Genomic DNA, 21,794 nt, shown 5'->3' on the forward strand with positions numbered 1-21,794 from the left:
GGCTTGGGTGCTCTTGGTGGTCACGTGCAGGTTTTGGGCCTAGGGTTTCGGCAAGGCTGTTGGCTTCCGTTTGCGCACAAAGCTGTTTCTCTCGCTGTATGTCTTAGTAACTACAGTTCTCTTGAAAGCAATTACTCTTTTTAAGATGAGAGTGCTGTGTATCCAAAAGATTTTCTTTGGGATGTTCAGTGCCCCCAGAACAGGGGGCAGTGGTATCCACTTTGGCTAGGGATGCTGTCGGCATCAGCCCGTTTGAGATGCCGTCCTCCCAGTGCTGTCCTGGGGGTCTCCACTGGGCTTTTTTTCCAGCAAATAGGATCAGGTAGGACCCTGTGTAATGCCAAGAAGAATCCTGTCCCTGTCTACAAGATCACCATCTTGTTCGCATGCAAGGATTTCCACGGAGGTGAACTTCCATTTGTTATGCACTTGGCCACACAGCTGTGTCAGTAAGGAAGCCAGGACACAGACCTAGGAGGCCTGCCTCTCGATCTGTGTGGTGGTTGTCATTTAAACCACACAGTGTGTGGGTGGGTCCATTATCAAAGGAGTCCCCTAGGCTCTGTGGTTTCCTCTGTTCACGGTCTCTTGCGTTCTCTGCGTCCCTTCGACTCCTCATGCCTGCTAAGGATCCCGTGGTTTTGCCCATGCCGAATTCCTCGGTTTGAACCACCCTTCCCCCCAATTCCCCACCTGTCCACACTTGCCCATTCATCTCGAATTTGGATACCATATCCGCAAACCACGTCGATCCCCAAGTGAGAATCAGTTGCTGCCCTCCATCCTAGGTCTCGTGGAATGTGATCTCCACATGTCCGTGAATTTGTTCTACCTTAGGTTCAAGTTACCGGTTGATATCGTGGCCCCTGCAATACATCCTTGTAACTCTAAGGGAAGGTGCCATGTTGTAGCCACACATCTTCCACGTGGGTTTTGTTCTAAAACTCTTTGTGGTTGAATAAATGAGAAAAGGAAGAAATGGAATAATATTCTTAATTAATAAATTTTCCATGATAAGTGGTATGTATACATTTGGAAACCTTTTTTTTAGAAAATATTTCCAAAATGCCTGTGTTGCCTTAAAGAGGACAGTCTAGAGAGAATATAATTGACTTCCTTCAGCAATGGTGGAATTTTCATGGCTTCAGTAGTTCATGGTAGATGAGACGAATTAATCAGCTGCTTGTACAAGTGCCTGCTTTGAGCCAGGCAATGTTCTTGGCACCAAGAATTTAATGGTGAGCAAATCCAAGCGTCTCGTCTCATGAGCTTAATTCTAGAAGTGATGGATGACAAATTAGTAAGTAAGTAACTGACCAAGATAATGTCAGATAGCGAAAAGGGAGACGATAAACCAGCATACTATGATAGAGGGTGGTAAGGGGGGGGCTCATGTAGTAAGGATGATGCAGCGTCTGAGAGCGTGACCTGGGATCTCACACCTGGGTTCAGAGTGGAGCCAGCCGTGGCCATTTGGAACCAGAGCTGTTTAGCAGAAGGGCCTGCCGGGGCAGGATTGGATGTGATGTGCACCGGGACAGATGAGGCCAGGACAGAGAGACTGGCTCACAGTGAGGTAATGGGTAGTTAGGAGGCAGGGCATGTTTAATCTTGTACGGCCGTAGGAAAGCATTTTCAGTTTATTATAAGCAGAGTAGGAAGCCAGTGGAGTTTCAAGCCAGATGACGTAAAACCTGGGATGTTTCAAATATCGACGCACACACAACCCTCCGATATAGTACGTCAGTACATCTTAGTATGGCGGTTTGTCTCCCTTGCCACCAAAGTCAGTGTTTTACATTGTTTTTAATTAAAGGGCCTGGATATTTGGGATTTTTACTACATAAAGTGTTTAAAAATAAATGAAATAGTAACATTTTTCCAACTTTCTACTTGCTTTGACCAGCTAACCCTGCACAATAAAATGAGTAGGGATTTCTTTTAAAAATAGCACAGTTACGCTCCTAGCTTCGTGGACGAGGCACCAGCAAGAGGCTGATTGATGGCGCTACCTGGAATGGTCTCTGTGGAGGAGATAATCTTTCAGTTATCTTAGGCTGATGACATGATATTTTCACGTTAAAAATAAAGCAAAATTGCCTTCACAGATATATTTTCCCGTTAACTCCATTGTTAGGTTTCTTGGATCACAGGGAACGAGAAGGTACCAGTGACCACTGGTTCTGAAATCAATCAGCAGTGAGATTGAGGCCTGCACCCTGTAGTTAGAAATTACACTCGGCAGCGACGACTATAATTTTGTCGTTTGTCTAACGCTGGGGTTGGCTCCTGAAAGTGGGTGTTGACAGTGACATCTAGTGGATCTTGGGTAGATAAAGATGACCTCTAAAGTAATCACTTGTCTAGTACTGGGTGAAGACCCAACCCCGTTTTCACCCTTCCCACGTTCTAGAACGTGAACGTGTGTGCTCTGTAATCCAGTTTGGTGTATCTAAAACACGAGACTATCAGGAGTTTTGAAACTTACTTTTTCTTCCTGTAGACCGAAGATCCGACCATGGAGCGACCCTATACATTTAAGGATTTTCTCCTTAGACCAAGAAGGTGAGGCTTTGGGGCGCAGGTGTCCTTCATGCTTCAGTCATTGGTTTTCTCCGAGGAAGATTTCGGCTTCTTTTCCCTTTGCATCTTTTGTAAAAACAAACAAAAAAAAGTCATCGTAAATATGAAAGTTGTAACCAAGTCGTATCCTTTATAACCAATTTTCTTCCATCACGCAGTCATAAATCTCGAGTTAAGGGATTTTTGCGATTGAAAATGGCCTATATGCCAAAAAATGGAGGTCAAGATGAAGAAAACAGTGAGCAGAGAGAGGACATGGAGGTAAGTTGCAGAACTACAGGCCTCGGTCTGTTTTCCTTGCGCCAGATCATATTAGTATCTTATTTAGGACCTAGCAGTTTAAGGACATAAAAGTGGATAGAGCTTAACTATGAAAACACTTACTGAGTCCATGCATCTGTGATCAACTACTGATGTGTTTGGCTTTGGTTAGAAAAAAAAAAAACAAAAAAAAAAAAGGTCAACTTCTCATTTTATGTTACAGCACCCATAACGGAAGAGGCTTCTCCTTATAAAATGCCATACCCGTATTTCATTCATAGCCCCACCCCGATGAGAAATTGTGCGCACATATTTCATTCTCTTCTTTCTTTGGACTTTCAGCTCGTTGTAAATTTCCTCACAGCGCTTGGAATTGCTTCAAAGTGCATGAAATGGTTTAGAAAGTCTTTTCCAAGTTTTTTTTTGTTTTTTTTTTTATGTGTTGGGCCCCCAGGTGATGTGTTAGGAAAAGCTCTCCTCTAGAAATACCGTTTGGGAAGTAGCTGTCCAGAGGAATTTTCTTTTTTTCCCCCTCCTGGCATAGCTGCCTTTAAACTCCTTAATCACATACCTACATCGTGGGTCCCAGTGCCCCTTAGCGCACACTCCTGGCGGCGCTATTTTGTTAGATTCCCGTATCGTTCTGCAAATGGCCATTAACCAGGACGCCTCTGTGGCCAATTTCCACATCTGTTTGCAGCTGTCGCATATACGTGGTACGTGAATTATGTGTTATGGGCAAGTTATCGGAACCCTCCGCAGGCCAAGTGGTCATATTTCCCGGGCAGTGTTTCACTTGTGTGCCTTCATCCCTCTGCACGGGGAGGAGTTGAAGTGGGTGGTAGGGATGTACGAATGTGAAGATTTCATAAGCACATCGACAGATTTTTATCTCGAATCCAAGGAATTTTTTACACTCTTCTAGCTCTCCAACTGCACTAACCAGTGAATTACTCAATTTTCCAGTGACTTTACTAGGGGATGTCAGGAAGGAATACTTAATGCCTAAAATATGTGTGGCAAAAATGTCACTCTTAACTCTGGTACCATGAAGCCTGTTTTCTGTGGTGGCCGCAAGTGGGGAGCGCCTAAGTGGAAAGCAACTTCCAGACTTCTTCGGTTCTCGCGATTGTACTCGATGCAGAATGAGAGCCTCGCCTGCTTCCATCGCTGTCCTCCCTGGGGAGCGATGGAGCCCGGGCCTCCTGGCCCCTCGTGCCGTGATCTCTGTTAGAACACAGGTGCAGTATGGCTTGGCGCCCCAGCTCCCTTTTACCTTGTGGGGGTGTCCAAAAGACAACAGCTGTAACATGACCCATGTCGCTGGCATGGCTCTGTCCGGCCCTGGCGGCCTTCGGGTCAAAATAACAAACATGAGCATGAAAAGAGGCTAATGCGGCTTAACACAATAGTCCGGACACACCCAAAGCTGGGTTGATCTGTACAGTGTGGTCAAGTTAGAAGGCAGCACAATTAATTGGTCATTGCTCCGAATTCTTTTTGAGACTCTACTAGAATTGATTCTTTTTTTTTTTTTTTTTGCCCTTTTTGGGAATTTCTTCCCACGTGGCATGTGAAGCCACCAAAAGAGCCAGGGTGCGAAGGAGCAAGGAAGAAGGACCCAGAGCACACTGAGTTTGTTTTTTCCTCGTGTGTGAAGGGCCCACCTCAACGGTCTTCATTTGCTTTTATTCCGCAGCATGGCTGGGAGGTCGTGGACTCGAATGACTCGGCCTCCCAGCACCAGGAGGAGCTTCCCCCGCCTCCACTGCCTCCCGGCTGGGAAGAGAAAGTGGACAATCTGGGTCGTACCTATTACGTCAACCACAACAACCGGACCACTCAGTGGCACCGACCAAGCTTAATGTGAGTTACCGTGCCGTGGCTGGGGACGTGTCCGTGTACTTGGAGGCTGGACCGTGGCGGCTCTTGGGGGCAAGGTTGGGAACTCCGCCTCGCCTCAGAAAAACGTAGGATGTTTTGCCCTACATGCGGACACGTAGAACAACAGGGTTACTCTTCATTTAGTTAAAGAGCGCGAGAGCCCGTCGGAATTTGCACGATAAAGAAGCAGTTCTTTTCCCTGGATCAGGTTTGCCTATTTTAGGTATGAACTAATTCATTTTAGACAACGTGGATACACTCTTTTACATAGGTTCCTGACATACTGAAGTTATTTTCCCCACATTTATCTTACGTATGGCAGTTATATCACTTCCCTGGTCTTCAGCTTCCTATCCTGACGAACCCAGATTGGAAAACAGCAAACAGATTGGCCGTGCAATCTTCTCTTCAGTTTTTGGCTTTTAGTCCCTTTAATTATTTAATTCGGAAATGCCACTTTTTTTTTTTTTTCCCTCTTTGGGAAATCTATAAATCATCCCCGTGATCTAACTAGACGCCCATGGAAGGGTTGCAGACTCAGAATTAGTCATTACTGTGTATTCTAATCCCTCACCAGCGTCAGGGCCGTAGTGAAATGATTACTGTTTTGTTCATGCAACAATTTTGTATTTGATGGTAGAGGATAAACACTAGTTAAACCTCAACTATGTTCGAAAAGGATTTGTAGCAGCTTGTTTCTAAATCATAGTATACGGCAAGACCTGAATCTATTAGCATACAGTAAAAGGCTAAACAAGTATTCAAAGAAGGAAAAGGGAAATTTGAGCTCCTAGCAGCCAAGATGAGGAGGGTAATTGTCAATGCATTACATCATTTTCAGTATGTAATAAAAGCAAGTATATTGGATGAGATCATTTTTTCTTTAACCCAGACTCTGAAAGAAATTTGCTCTCGATGTTTTTTTTTTTTTTTTTTTAATTTTTTAACGTTTATTTATTATTGAGAGAGAGAGACAGACAGAGCATGAGCAGGGGAGGGGTCGAGAGACAGGAAGACACAGAATGTGAAGCAGGCTCCAGGCTCCGAGCTGTCAGCACAGAGCCTGACGCGGGGCTCGAACCCACAAACTGTGAGATCACGACCTGAGCGGAAGTCCGACGCTCAACCGACGGAGCCACCCAGGCGCCCCTCATGATGGTTTTTAAACAAGTGGTGTCAGCAGTGTGATGGGTGATAGTGTTATCAATAATCCTTTAATCTTTGGAGGTTACAGAGAGATTCTGTTTATGACTGAGGGTGGGGGAGGTAGCCAAGAAATCTAGTCCAGGTTTTGAGTTAGAGAGAAAGCTTGTCTGATCTGCATCTGTGAATAGCCGGTCCTTCCTAAGCCCCCAGGTGGGTTCCATTGAAGCTCAGATGCACTTGGTCGGCTTTGGACCTGGCTCATTATTCACAGGACAGCGTAAATATCCACATATCCAGATGATCACGAACTCTTCTTTGTTGTACTTTTGTACCCCCCAGAGAAATCGAAATGGACGAAATGGTTTCGTTCTTTTATTTTTTATTTTATTTTCTACTGTTTTCCTTTGATTACTGAACATAGCTGTTGTGAAACCATTTGAACCCATTTGACTACTCTTGGTATTTGTAAATGTTTTAAAAAAAAAAACCTTGGGGGGCGCCTGGGTGGCGCAGTCGGTTAAGCGTCCGACTTCAGCCAGGTCACGATCTCGCGGTCCGTGAGTTCGAGCCCCGCGTCGGGCTCTGGGCGGATGGCTCGGAGCCTGGAGCCTGTTTCCGATTCTGTGTCTCCCTCTCTCTCTGCCCCTCCCCCATTCATGCTCTGTCTCTCTGTCCCAAAAATAAATAAACGTTGAAAAAAAAAAAAAAAAACCTTGGACCCTCCCCACACCCCCTGCGCCGCCGCCAGGTAACATTGGTTACTGTAAATGGTCAGGAGTCTTGAATCAAGAATCTTGGTGGCAATACCCTAAGCAAGGCACCATTATCTTCCTTTGCTAAACATTATTGAACATATAACACCCTGTGGGGATCAGAGTGTCCTACGACTGTAGCAAAGTGACCGCTAACAGCTCACAAAGAAAGAAATACTAATGGCCAGTGCATATATGGAAAAAGGTTCACCTTCATTAATAATCATGCAGACTGAAGTCTGTTATTTTGGGATAAATGGAAATACTTGCTTTCGTACCTCCCAGAGTTGTGAAACCCTAATGAGGAAACTTCTGAGAAAACACTTCATATTGTTTTTGTAAACACACTACCGTGGGGGCATTGGCCCAAAGAACTAACCCAAAACAAAAGAGATCATTTGTGCAGTGCTGGCTCATCAGTTGTCCAGAACGACATGGGAAAAATGCAGCCCTTAATCCAAGTTCAGGTTCACATGTAGTTTAGGGAGGGGTCAGTGGCATGACTGTCCCTATGAGTGAGGCAGCTATGCCAAAGAGGCTGAACCAGGAAGGACGTCGGCAGAGCTCAGGTGGGGCCCGGGGAGTGCCTCTTTTCCAGTGGGCATGGCTTCTAGAAATCCTGAGAAAAGTTAGATAAGGAAGAAGAATTAGTTTCCATAGTAACCTCTTCATCCCACCTGAAAGGTCTTGAGAGTTTGAGGTTCTTTCTCCTTAACTTTATTTCGCCAAGTATTACGGGTTTTTGGGGGTTTTTTTAATGTTTATTTTTTGAGAGAGACAGAGTGTGAATAGGGGAGGGGCAGAGAGAGAGGGAGACACAGAATCCCAAGCAGGCTCCAGGCTCTGAGCTGTCAGCACAGAGCCCGACTTGGGCCTCGAACTCATGAACAGTGAGATCATGACCTGAGCCAAAGTCGGATGCTCAACTGGTTGAGCCACCCAGGTGCCCCTAAAGTATTGCTTTGATTCAAACTTAATTATTTTCGTAATTCAGTTTTTACAGAATACTGCCACAGTCTTTTGGGGGGAAATTGATATTAAGAAGTGCCTGTTAGGGACACCTGGGTGGCTCAGCTGGTTAAGCACCCATCTCTTGATTTTGCCTCAGGTTGTGAGATCGAGCCCCGAGGCAGGCTCTGTGCTGCGTGTGGAGCCTGCTTAAGACTCTCTCTCTCCCCGTCCCTCCCCCGCCTCTCTTTCTCAAAAGTAAATAAATATTTTTTTTTTTTTTTAAAGCATCAAAAGGCTGTATCTGAGGACATGAGACAGAGAAGTGATGGCCGTGTGCTGAAGGAAAGAATTAAGACTGTCCTTGTGACTCATGTGTTACCCAGTTCACTAGGCTTGTGCTCTAGACTTCAACCCCCTGAATAACCTCACTGACAGTTCGTTGCCCTCCGGCTGTTCTTACAAGGTCCTTCTCCACCCTGTCCCTTGCCAGATTCCCCACCCACAGTCCTAAGCCTACGGTGTATTAAGTGGCTGGACCGTTCACAGCTGCTTCCTGATTACTCTCTCTTCTTGGCCCCGTGGATGCCCCGATGCCCCCCCTGCCCAACCACCGAAACAAAACTAGAACGTCCCCTTTCTTGTGGCTGCCTCTACCTTCCTCTGGGAGAACCGCGCTTCTGTTCAGCTCTCAGTGAAGGACCTCTGCTTCCCCCGTGGTAGCAGGGAGCACGTAATACTCTGGCGGCCCGTGTGAGCAGGGACTATGTTCTCTTACTCACAGATCTACCCGTAGCGCCTGGCACAGAGTAGGAGCTCAGCAAAGTACCTTGTAACAGAATGAATGACTACAAGTGAATCGCTTCTCAAAGTGATGATAGGCGCACAGTTTGGGGAAACGGCGAGCCTGGATACGGAACTGAAGGGTGGAAGGCTGACCACAGAGTGATCCCCGCACTCTCAAGTCTGAGGGCAGCTTTTTAAAGCACCCCTGATTTTAGAATTGTCCTGACCCTGTTTAAATGTATACAGAAAGGTTTTTACTCCAAAACCCACAATTTTAAAAACATGGTGAAGGAACGGAATTAAGGCTGTAAACGAAGATGCGCTTTAGAGACTCAAACACTTAACTCTCTTACCTCTCTTGCAAAATACTTTGTACATCTTCTGTCTTAGCAACAATTTAATCACATTTCAGTAACTGGGCTCATCGTCACAGTAGTGTGCACTAATGTCCATAACGTAGGTGAGTGTCAGTGATCTGACATACTGATCTTAGTTGACACTGAACCTGACAAATTGATGGTTTATCCTGTCCTTAGCCACTTGCATATTGCCCATGAAAATCAAGTGAAGGGGCGCCTGGATGGCTCAGTCAGTTGGGCATCCGACTTTGGCTCAGGTCATGATCTCACAGCTCGAGAGTCCAAGCCCCGTGTCGGGCTCTGTGCTGACAGCTGGGAGCCTGGATCCTGCTTCGGATTCTGTGTCTCCCTTGCTCTCTGTCCCTCCCCCGCTCGTGCTCTGTGTCTCTGTTTCAAAAATAAATATTTAAAAAAAAATTTTTTTTTAAATCAAGTGAAGAATATAGATAGATGAAATTAATGACTGAAGAAAATTAAGATAACTATTTCCTAAAATATTTTCTTGCCCTCAATGAAATAATTTTCTACTTTAATCTGTCAGCTCAGAAATATTTTTAAATGTTCATCTTCCCATTAGTGACTGTTTCTAGTTTCAGCTCATTCAGTTGCTTAATGACATGCAGGCCTCCCTTGTGTGACTATTTTCACTTCATCAGTGAAGACCATAAAAGCCCAGGGTTGGAATTTCAAAATCAGAGGTAACCTCTCTATGCTATTTAGTTGTGTCTGGTTCACACTGATTACTAATTATATGAGCATGTGGGATAAGGGAGATTTGCATAATTGATTTTAAATGTCCCTCCCCCACTTTTTAAAGTAAGTCCTTCCAGAATAAGGAATTTTATATACTTCTGAGGGATACAAAATGCAGACGTGGTAATAATAAAACCTTATTTCCCCTTAACCTTTCAGAAGTCCCTGGAACACTTCAAGTATGTATTAGGCCCTGGCACACAGCATGCAAACATTAGTCACTCAGCGTTGACTGAATGAATAAATGCTAACTGAATGTATGATATTTCAAGTGAAGATTTAAAATTCTGATGAAAGTCTTTCATAGATGTATATAAAATATTTTAAGGCCAGTCATTAGGAAGGGAAATTGCTTCCATCCTTAATAAAAAGGGAAAGGATGATGTCAAGTTTCCTTGGCCTTCTTAGACACTACTAAAATATTTTACATATTTCATAAAGAATTTCATTCTGGTCATTTTCCTCCTAACTATTTCTCTGTTCTGTAATAACTTAACTTTTCATAATCGTTGTGTGCTGAAGAATTGAATGTCCTATAAAAATGACCTGTGGCGGGGCACCCGGGTGGCTCGGTCGGTTGAGCATACGACTTCCGCTCAGGTCATGATCTCACAGTTCGTGGGTTCGAGCCCCACCTCGGACTCTGTGCCGACAGCTCAGAGCCTGGAACCTACTTCGGATTCTGTGTCTCCCTTTCTTTCTGCCCCTCCCCCACTCTCGCGTACTCTCTCTCTCTCTCTCAAAAATAAACAAACTTAAAAAAAATTAACAACAACAAAAAAGACCTGTGGCAACACAAAATCACAAATGCGACGTTCCATTCTCTCACCTGTCCGACAAAGTGTCAGTTTCTATCATTTTGTTCCGGTGGTTTCAGAAAAGGATCAGTATCCTTCTGTGCCCCTTAGTGTTAATCGTTTTCTCTATAGCCATAGTTTTGTCAGTTTCTCTGAAGGTATCTCAAGGTACTATTTTTTAGTCTAGTTATAGTTTAATAAAATTAGAAAATACGCAAGATGGTTATTTCTGTGAGAGTTCCAAAGTTTATGTATTAGGTACACAGATAATAGCAAAACTTCGCTGACTCAGATTTTAAGAAGTAATTATCATTCTAATGTGGATTACACGGAAGCTAACCTGCGTTTACCGGAAGTTAAAAATGTAAAGGTGTTTGTTGGAAATATTCAAACTGTCTCAGAAAGGGGCAATAAAGAGTACCCTATTTATTTGCACACAATGCTGCTAGTCACAAACTATTCACTATTACGGGGGCCAGCAGGCTTTCTGTTGGAGTGTAGCAGAAGTTTGAGAGATTAGAATGTTTTAAAACCCGTGTTTTAGGGGCGCCGGGGTGGCTCAGCCGGTTGAGCGTCCCACTTCAGCTCAGGTCATGATCTCACAGTCTGTGAGTTTGAGCCCCGCGTCGGGCTCTGGGCTGATGGCTCAGAGCCTGGAGCCTGCTTCCGATTCTGTGTCTCCCTCTCTCTCTGCCCCTTCCCTGCTCATGCTCTGTCTCTCTCTGTCTCAAAAATAAATAAAAACATTAAAAAAAAAATTTTTTTTTAAACCCATGTTTTATAGGAAGAATCTATAAGGAGGGCCCTTGATTAATACTATGTTTTGATTAGTCTGAAATAACGTTTTCAAATATTTTGAAATGTTAACTTGCTGCATCATTTCTGTTAACCGAATACGGTGTCTTATTGAAAGAGTCTGATTTTTCTTCGCAAAACATTTTGACATTTAAACTTCGACTCTAAAAGCCGGCAAGTAGTATTTCTCCCAAAGGATGATTGCTTGTAATTTACTGCAGCAGTTTTCAAGATTGAATTGATGTTTTCAGATCCTGAATTAAGAGAGATACATGACACACACACACACACACACACACACACACACACAAAAGTTGCTGTGTTCTTCACATCCCACTTGATTTGGGAAATGATCACTTGATGTCTGAGTGAATTTTTTACAGTGGTTTAATAGGGAGAAATACAGTGTCATCCTGAATGATCCTGAGATTCTGTCAAAATGAGATCCGCACAGCTAAAAAAAAAAACTCATGTTAAAAAATTCATGTTGGGTCAGGAGCACTTCTCTCCAGATCCCGGCTTTGAGTTTGTACTATTTTCTGCTCCTTGGCCAATCGTTACCAACCTAAAGTTGCCGCCTTGTCATTGCTAGACTCCTAGAGGGGCCACCACTGACTGGCCCCAGGTCAGTCACCTGTCCTTTGAGAAGCCTGCCTTCTCACTAGAGCAAAAAGATGGAGGGCTGTGATTTCTCATTTCTTCTTCTTTTTTTTTTTTTTTTTTTTTTTGAGAGAGCGAGCGAGCGGGGAAGGGGCAGAAAAAGAGGGACACACGGAATCTGAAGAAGGCTCCAGGCTCTGAGCTGTCAGCCCAGAGCCTGACGTGAGGCTTGAACCCATGAACCGTGAGATCATGACCTGAGCCAAAGTCAGACTCTTACCGACTGAGCCACCCGGGCGCCCCAGAGGGCTGTGATTTCTTAAACACTAAAGTACATTTTGTGCTATTTGCCTGAAATACTCAAAACGTTGTGCTGATGCATTTAAACGCGCTGTCTCCTTGACTGAGATGAACCCAGAACTATCCTCCAACCAGTTCGCGTTGGGCGAATTCCCACACGTAACGGCCAGCGAGTGGTCCGTGTCGGACGCGACGGCGGCCGCGTTTTAGTGGGTGGGAGGCCTCTGGCGAGCGCGGGACTGTGGCGGAAGGCGCCAGATACCCACACCAGCTGTCCCGTCTCTCTCTCCCCCTCGCCCCATGCTCCCAGGGATGTGGCCTCCGAGTCGGACAGCAACATCAGGCAGATCAACCAGGAGGCCGCGCACCGACGCTTCCGCTCGCGCAGACACATCAGTGAGGACCTGGAGCCGGAGCCCAGCGAGGGTGGAGACGGCCCAGAGGTAAGACGTCCCCACGCACCCTCCGCCCGCCGCAGCTCCTCCTTCCCGTGGGCTCCACGTGGGTTCTGTGTCCTGATGCTTCCTCACGGTAAATGCCGTCTAAAAATTCAAGATGGTGGCCTCACAGCTAACTGACGACCGTTGGGATATCAATTTAGGAAGTGCATGGAAAAGTCAAGTTTGACGAATACGTGTACCTGTCTGTTGCAGAAGGGACTGACGTTATTTCTAGAACACATTGGAAATCTGAAGATATTTTCACCTTACGGGGGGCGCCTGGGTGGCTCCGTCGGTTCGGCGTCCGACTTCGGCTCGGGTCGCGATCTCGCGGTCCGTGAGTTCGCCCCGCGTCCGGCTCTGGGCTGATGGCCCGGAGCCTGGAGCCTGTTTCGGATTCTGTGTCTCCCTCTCTCACTGACGCTCCCCGATTCATGCTCTCTCTCTGTCTCGAGAATAAATAAACGTTTAAAAAAAAAAGATATTTTTCACCTTATTATTTACCTGCCCCCAGAGTCTAACTGTATCTTAGGTAGTGGCAATGTGGTTGTCATAGGTGAGCAATTAAATGAGCCCTGTACCTCGTTTGGGTACCAAATACTTCTAAGGAGTTTTGACATCGTGAAAGAGATTTATTGCCAGGAAGATAGGAATTTGGGTGAATTTAGAAACGTTTACTATTTTCCCCTTAAATGTGTATGGTAAATTATGGGGTGGGGGGAATTATGAATTGAACAACAAATTAGCAGTTACCAGTTGTTGAGCAATGACTTCTGTGGCAGTCTTAACCACTGTGTTCACTTACTAGAAATCCATTCTGTTTAGACAGTGTTTTATGAAGATCATTCATACAAATGTTGCAGTGATCAACACTGGAAAAGCAAAATCAGTGATTCCATAATGAGTTCACTAAAAGTTACTTAATACCACTGTTTAATTACAGCTTATAGCATCTCTGCTGCTCTAACAGTGACTCCTCAGCACTTACAGTAAAAGAAAATCCATGGAAATCATCCACGAATTTCTGAGAACATTTTTAACCCACCCATGTAGTAACCAGTACTAGAAGTAAGTCACCTCTCAGAGAGGTGGTGTTTTAAAGGGGTTAAGACCGCAGCCCCTAGAACCAGGCTCCCTTGGATCAACTCCTGACCCTGCCACTTCCTAACTCTGTTCTCTTTGACAGGTGACTCTCTGTGCCTCGGTTTCCTCACCTGTCAATTAGGGTAGTAGTCACATGTTCCTCAGGGTTATTAGAAGATTGTGTGCGCCTTAAATACTCAGTAAATGTTAATTATAGTTATCAGGGTGGTGGTGGTTGTTGGCAAGGTGACGAGAGGATCCCACGCTCCTACCATTTACCCCAGCATCTTGTTCCTTGATAGCCTTGGGAGACCATTTCCGAGGAAGTGAACATCACTGGAGACTCCCTCAGTCTGTCACTGCCCCCTCCGCCGTCCTCTCCAGTGTCCCGGACCAGCCCTCAGGAGCTGTCTGAGGAGCTGAGCAGAAGGCTTCAGATCACTCCAGACTCCAATGGGGAGCAGTTTGGTTCTTTGATCGTAAGTAATGGTCTTGTTTGAATGAGAAGTTGAGCAAATATTTTATCACTCCTTGTCGTTTTAAGAGACTCTTGTGTGCAAATAATGACCAAGGTCCTTCCAGCTCCCAGAGAACTCTGACATTTTCCAAAGTTCCCCCTTCCCCAGGGGACAGAATTAGTCCAAGAGGTGAGAATCTTTCTTGATTTGTAAAGAACTCGAGAAGAGTCCATTTCTGTTATTATCACCTTTAACCTTGAGTTTCTTTTCCCAGCCAGAGGCTCGTAAATAGTGCCTCCATCACGAAGGTGGTTATTTCACAGGGGGGCCTGGGAGACATCGGGCCTCTTAACTACTCCTCTTAAGTACCCTGCTGCCCACTTTATCATTCTCACTTCGCAGATGAAGTTTAAGGGACCCATCCAAGACAGAGTTAGGATGGGAGACGGAAGACGTCCCCTAAGTCCCAGAGTGCGAATCCTTAAGAAAGCTTATGCAGCTGAGGCACGGACCTCAGGATAACATTTGAACTTGGGTTCTTAACCATCAGGGAGCCTCTTTCTGGAAACTTCAGATAGGGCTAAGCCCCAGTGAGAAGCAGCACAATGAGCATGAAGACCTCCATGTTTGATAACACATCGTGGAAGGCCATGAAAAGTCCATAGAAAAATACCTGCCTGTGAATAGAGTTGAGAACAAATGCAACTCTCCATGTTTCTCGAGAAATTGAACTTAAAGATGTATAACAGTAAATGATAGTGGTCACTGCACTGAAAATGGCATCCTAGAAAAATAGTGATTATTACAACCGTATGGGATGTGCACGGATAAGAGGACTACATCTGATGTAAAAGCAAGTAAGCGCTCACAAGATTGTTACTCTGTCGGTTATGGTGTTTTTACCATTGGCCCGTATCATAGGAGTCGCAGTGATTACTCAGTTAATGTGGTTTTATATTAAAATTTTGTAAATGTTCTGCAGAAAGAGAAATACCACTGAGGTGAAAATCTAATACTAAAAGGGCAGGGAAAAATGTTATATGTGGGATATTTGAATTGGTAAAAACTGTCGCTGTGGAAACAACATAAGCAATGAAGCCGTGTATTGAAAACCTGTGGAATGTCGGAAGCAGTGCAAGAACCTAAGCAGGTGCACACCTGTAGCCTACCACGTAAAAACTCCTCATTTTCTTCAGCATGAGTATTAAGTGAGCATCTCTAGTTCTTTGTATAGGGACCACCTGCATGTAATCACTGAACTTGCCCCAAATATCTTTAAGATCCAAGTGCAAGAGTCCGTATTATTTTAAGATGGTGTTGAGTCTGATTCAGCTGTTCAGTGAGAATGTCTTGGAAAGAGAACACGAGACTCCTTTTCAGTGTCGCTTGTCAGGATCACTCTATATTCAAGGACAGTAGCATGAACTTTTACTAAAGAAGGAATCCTTCGTGCTAACCTAACCATTGTGGAAGGGCCTGAATAGGCCCCCGTCGCTGTCACAGAGTCTTTCTTTGACCTTACCCCCTTTTGCTTACCATTGAAGTGAGTACTGAAGTATTAAAAACGAGTGCCTACATACTTATCCCATGGACGAATGTGCTGCCACTTAGATACTTGGCCTTCGTGTGTGTAACCCACTGCCATTCTATGATTGGGTCTCTTGGCTGTTCTTCTAAAAAGATAGATGAATACAAACGAGTGAGAGGAACACTGTACATCACACACTAGATGTTTTAGAGGAACCTCACTATTTTCCCTCATTCCTGTTCTGTACGACTTCAACTCGATTCAGAAGCTAAAATTGTAACTGACCCTTCGGAAGTAGCACAAGACCATATTTGAGTTTTTTGGCCTTAGATTCCAACTGATCCTTTGTCAATGGTAATGTTCAAGAACCATCTATATCAGTATTTTTTCCTCTGTTCACATCACACTAGAGTTTACCCCAAGGTTGCATCCCAGAGCAAAACGCAAGACTGCTAGCTTCCTGTTGCCATTTTTTTTTTTTTTTACTGTTTTATTTATTTATTTATTTATTTATTTATTTATTGTTTTTATTTATTTTGGAGGCAGAGACAACGCATGAGCAGGGGAGGGGCAGAGAGAGAGGGAGACACAGAATCCGAAGCAGGCTCCAGGCTCTGAGCTGTCAGCACAGAGCCCGACGCGGGGCTCGAACTCACGGACCATGAGACCATGACCTGAGCTGAAGTTGGATGTTTAACGGGCTGAACCACCCAGACGCCCCTTTTCATGTTTATTTTTGAGAGAGAGATAAAGCATGAGCAGAGTAGGGGCAGAGACAGAAGGGGACAGAGGATCCAAAGTAGGCTCCACACTGGCAGAAGAGAGCTCGATGCAGGGCTCCAGTCCACGAGCCATGAGGTCATGACCTGAGCCAAAGCAGGGTGCTTAACCAACTGAGCCACCCAGGCGCCCCTCTAGTGCCAATTTTTTTTATAACATCTATTTATTTTCGAGAGACAGAGAGAAAGCATGAGCAGGAGAGGGGCAGAGAGAGAGGGAGACACACAATCTGGAAGCAGGCTTCAGGCTCCGAGCTGTCAGCACCAAGCCCCACGCAGGGCTCGAACTCACGAATCGTGAGATCGTGACCCAGGCGCCCCCCCGCCTTTTTTTTATTTAAAAAAGTTTTTTTAATGTTTATTTATTTTTGAGAGAGAGAGAGTGCGTGAGCCGGGAAAGGGCAGAGAGAGAGGGAGACACAGAATCCAGAGTAGTCTCCAGGCTCCGAGCTGTCCGCGCAAGAGCTTGACACGGGGCTCGAACCCACAAACTGTGAGATCACGACCTGAGCCGAAGTCAGGTGCTTAACCGACTGAGCCACCCAGGCACCCCTACTGCCATTTCTTAAAGAAGCAGTAGAGTGTCACCCTGGCCTTTTGAGTCCCCTGTCCTGTTTTGGCCTCTTTTTCCTACTTTTGCTGTTACTTCCTCCTAAGGACCAGTCAGAATTTCTGTCTGCTGCAAACACTCGTAATGACACATAAGATTACCCACCCGACTGCTTGAGGGATTACTCTCATGGCCCAGAAGAGACGGTGTCTCACCGAATCATCTTCTCACATGAAAGAACACTCAATAGGCTTGCGTGACTTAGTTTTTAAACCAACGAAACTTGTTTCTGGGCCTGTGTTTTCACGATGCTTCGTGTCCTTTCCCCCCTTCAGCAAAGAGAACCGTCCTCAAGGTTGCGGTCCTGCAGCGTGACGGACACCGTTGCCGAGCAAGCTCATCTACCACCGGTAACCCACGCCCCTTGCCAGCCATCCGGTTGGCCCTTGGGGCTTGTGTTTGAAATCATCTGGGCTACTGAGGAAGAGTTTTTCCTGTGTAAATCGGTTCTCTGTGCAAACGAGAGACCGGATGATTTCCTAGCAAATTGCCCAAGGAGAGTGGATTCCGAATACAAAGAGCTCTATTAGTCTCTGAAAGGCTGAAAACTTCATTGCTTTGCTTTTCCACCCAAATTAATACCACTTCTGATGTGCTTACTACTTAATCAAAAGCGTATTAATAATTCGTTGTTTTTTTTTTTGTTTTGTTTTGTTTTAAACTTACTGAGTTCCCAGCACTGTGCTCCAGTCGCACAGGAATCCCTTGGAACAGGAAGAACTCTTCCGGGTTTGCAGGGCGTGGTTTTTCTCATCACTAATGGCCTCAGCTCTTAACCCACAAAGCGCCTGTACTTTTCTCTGTTAAACGCACCTCTGCTGACTACTGAACTGGCTACAGTCTGCTCCCCCCTCTACTGCAGTGTTTACACTTGATCTTAGCCAAAAGGCCGAGAAGCGATCTACTGCAGTGTTTAGAAGTAGCAGCAAATACGGAAGGATGTCCTGTGTTTCCCAATATGGGACAAAAATAAAAATGAACGTGCAAATTGGAAGGCAGACCAGGACTGCCTCGAGAGACATTTGGTGTTAACGTTACGATATTTTTTGTAAATCTATTTCTCCTTTTGGAGGAGAAAATGTTTTGTGGTTTTAGTATGTTCACCTTGTCTGACCTTATCCAGTGTGGTTTTTTGTTTTTGTTTTGTTTTTGTTTTTTGTTTTTTTTTTTTTTTGTAATACAAATCCTTGATTATTTTTTTGGCATTAATACTTTTCTATGAAATTAAAGGGAAAAAAGATCGTACTTAGAGTTTTTGCAGTCATGGTATCTACCCTGTCGTGTCCATTTTTACTACAAAGGGTGTTGTTGCCTGGGTTTTGGTCTTTAATGGTAACAGAACGGATTGATGAGTACACTGGTTAAGGGAGTAATCAACACGGCAGACTCAGTTTGTGGTGCACATAGAATGTGCTGGTTGATCAGAAGCTTGACAAGCGCATGCTTTCTGGGATGGTGTTAGTACAGGCGTCCCCCAAAACCAGAATAATCAGCTGTGATATCCTTGGAGAGGGGATCCTCCTCAATCTGATGATTCCGTGACTTTCCTTGATGAATTAATGGCACTTTCTCTCCTTTTCAAAATCAGTTTCAATTTTATTTGCCCAAAAAGCTCACTTTCCTGGAAACTATTGATTCCTCCCTCTTTCCTTGTACCCTGTAAAGCTGTAAACTCACTGATCACCAGTGGCCTCTTATTCAAATTACGAGTTTGGCAGATTTCAGAATCCACTAGTTATTTAACAGTAGGGGCAAAACCATGGTGGTTTTCCATTTTTTTCGAATAATACATCTCACGTTTCTGAGGTTGTCGGTTCATTGTTTACCCGAATCATGTTGCAAGCGGAGCCTTCTCTGGGTGGGAAGGCGATTGCGTTTCTCTTTTTCTTCTGGTCATCAGTGAGTGGTTGCTCAGCTTTATTTGAATAGGGTGGATTTCAGGGATTCAGATCCACATCACCTGCCTTACTGGCTGCATCACCAGTGATTCCTGATTCAGTAAGCAGTGGGTGGTCTCCCTAAGTGCATTTCACTGATGTAAATTGTCATTCAACAGCCAAGTGCCCCAGCTAGGAGAGCGCGTTCATCAACTGTCACAGGTGGTGAGGAGCCAACGGTAATGATACCCTTGATCGGACATTCATGACAAAACCGTGGGTTGGTTTTTAACATTGTGCACAATGGTGAAGGTACTCTTTTTTCTTTTTTGGGTAAGATCAGCTTCTTTGTGCCGCGGAGCTATACGTGTGAAATTCACTTTCACGTAGTTCAGAGGTACTGGGTGAGACGATTTTTAGTCCCCTGTCGTTTTGTTAGGAATACTGTCAAGGTTCGATTAAGTGCATTTAATTTGACCGTTTGGAATGTGTTTCTGCCATGCTCGTTTCGGCAGCACATATACCAGAATGTATCTCTGTCTTGAGTGTTTGTACTTCTGGTAAGCTTTTCTGCTTTGTTAGAATGCCCGAGTAAAATAATTTGGTTGGAAGAGAATAGGGAAGCCCCAGGAACTACATGCCGTTGTCCCTGCGGATTCCCAGATGTGCGCACAGCCAACCTCTCCCGTCCGCTCCCCGTACCAGATTTTAAACCCTGGCTTAGATTTGTGTATGGTGAGCATGAATCGTGCTCTGCTACAAGGAGCTCTCTTCACAGGAGTGAGTGAGGATTCGTATAATTCAGGGGGAGAGAGAGGAGGGAATATAATGAAGAAATTTAAAATTTAGTTTCTCTAAGCCAAGTATCTGTTACTCTTGCTCATTATTTTAAATAATTTTTAGTATTGATGTTTATGGGTAACTTGAACAGGACTATGTATTTTAATTGCCTGTTTTTTGCATGATTCCAGACAACAGGCTAGCTTATAGTTTATGCTTTGAGCTACTGCGACTCTTGGAAGAATTTTCCTAATTGTGTCATCCTTGTTAGGTTGGTTATAACTGCTTATTACTTGAGAATACCTTTAAAAAAATTTTTTTTAATGTTTATTTATTTTTGACAGAGAGAGGGGCAGAGTATGAGCAGGGGAGGGGCAGAGAGAGAGCGAGACACAGAATCTGAAGCAGGCTCCAGGCTCTGAGTTGTCAGCACAGAGCCCGACACGGGGCTCGAACTCCCAGACCTTGAGATCATGACCTGAGCTGAAGTCGGACGCTCAAGCGACTGAGCCACCCAGGCGCCCGAGAATACCTTTAAATACGTACACAATTGCTGGTTTTCTGCAGGATGTGGACTTAAAAGACCAACTTAGTTATATTGTTAGAATGTAACGCTCAGCACTGCACACAGGAAAATCAAATGGGCAGTCAGCAAAACCAAGCCCAGCGGAAGCTAGCGAGCTTGTGATTTATGTGAAAGTCATGTGCTAGGTGGCCAGGCTCAGCCTCCAGCAGAATTGCTGCCAGGTGGACAGAACCGTTTCATTAAGTAATTTTAATAGAATCCAGGGCTAATGAGCATTTTCTACCATCCATTTTTGCATTTTATGGGCCATGGGATCTGCCATTAGTGTTGGAGTGTTGTGATAGCTGAGGATATTAAGTGGCAGGATGCACCGAATTATGAGAGCACTGGGCTCCATGGTGAGCGGTATCTGGCAGGGCAGAGTGACCCATCTGAATGAGGTCCTGTGGCCCCTGCCACTGCTGTGTTCTTCCTGCCTGTGCCCTCCCCCTCGTCCAGCAGTGAATTAAAAATATGAGTTCGGATTTGTTTATTTTTAAGGGCTTGGGTAGCAGTCATTCCCAAGTGTTGTACCTACCCTCATGCCTCCCACGTATCTGGTGATCATTCGGCTGCAATAAACCAACTTATTTGATGGCTAATAGAAATCGAGACAGGTTTGAAAGTATCTTTTCCAGTTCTTCTCTTACCAAGTTTTTCCCCCTTTTACACACCCTCTCCTCGTGCATGCACACACACAACTGGGATCTTCTACACACATCAGTTAGCAACTTGATATTTGTCACTTACGGTCCTTCCTCTGGGACATAGACATAGTAATAATTGAATAATATCCAGTTATGTGAATGCACCTCAATTTATATAATCTTCCCCTGTTAGTGAACATTCAGCCCCACCCCCACGCCCCACCCTTTGGGCACAACGCACCGTGTTGTGTTGCCCGTACCTCTTTTTCCATGGTAGTGCTTTTATGAACAAGTGCATTAATGAACAAGCCCTGATCCTCACCTGTGGAACTACAGCCCTTTGGTTTATGAATACACACTGGCGTATATACACAAATGATACACACCAGTGTCCCTTTCCAGCTGGCCAAGCAGCAACCCTCCCTGAGATAAAAGGAGGGGGGATAGCACAGTCCTTCTGGACTCTTCTGTATATAACGTACCTAAAAATACACTGAGGTAACGGTATAGCAGGGTTTGAGCAAATCTTGGAGAGTCTGTGATCGTACGAAACTGTTTGCCATCTTTAAAAGCATATTGAAACTTTTACAGTTTATCCATAATTGAGTTCTTCGTCTTAATGAGATAAATGGAGCCACTGGGAAGCCATCGTTAACTGGCTATTGGGCAATGCCAAAACACAATAGTATTTTCAGATGAAAAGCTGTGAAGTTGTTAAATTAACAGTTTATAACTTGTCTCTTGATTAATGAACTTGTCTCTTGAGGTCATATGGCATGCACATGTGAACACACACACACACACACTCTCTCTCTCTCTTTCTCTCTCTCTCACAACAGAAGTCTGATTTCAGCTCCAGGGCTGGGTCTCTTGCATGATCTGTCTGGAGGAGCTGAGTCCTGCCTCCTCCCCTGCTGCTTGTGGTGAGGGCAGTGCTGTGAGTCACAAATGGACTTGTTGGCACAAGTTGTTCTCCAAGGTCATTTAGAAGGAAATCTATAAAGAAAGAATTTAATAGTACCGTCACACATAAATGGGACTAGATTATAGGGCACCAATCCAA

General features: G+C 44.8%; 1 protein-coding gene across 14 annotated transcripts in view; it reads left to right on the top strand.

Moving 5' to 3' along the window:
* NEDD4L (NEDD4 like E3 ubiquitin protein ligase) overlaps positions 1–21,794 on the top strand; it is a 343,481-nt gene that overhangs the window by 267,394 nt on the left and 54,293 nt on the right. For 8 of the 14 annotated variants that reach the window (XM_045457832.1, XM_045457833.1, XM_045457834.1 and 5 more), the window contains 7 exons: positions 2,504–2,565; positions 2,742–2,844; positions 4,544–4,710; positions 12,275–12,407; positions 13,790–13,966; positions 17,138–17,212; positions 18,919–18,978. In XM_045457832.1, the coding sequence (XP_045313788.1) occupies positions 2,504–2,565; positions 2,742–2,844; positions 4,544–4,710; positions 12,275–12,407; positions 13,790–13,966; positions 17,138–17,212; positions 18,919–18,978 (777 nt within the window). The remainder of the gene's footprint in view (positions 1–2,503; positions 2,566–2,741; positions 2,845–4,543; positions 4,711–12,274; positions 12,408–13,789; positions 13,967–17,137; positions 17,213–18,918; positions 18,979–21,794) is intronic. The other 6 variants (XM_045457835.1, XM_045457837.1, XM_045457831.1 and 3 more) reach the window with 1 other exon arrangement.

Source organism: Leopardus geoffroyi, chromosome D3 (genome assembly GCF_018350155.1).
Source record: "Leopardus geoffroyi isolate Oge1 chromosome D3, O.geoffroyi_Oge1_pat1.0, whole genome shotgun sequence".
NCBI classification, from domain to species: domain Eukaryota; kingdom Metazoa; phylum Chordata; class Mammalia; order Carnivora; family Felidae; genus Leopardus; species Leopardus geoffroyi.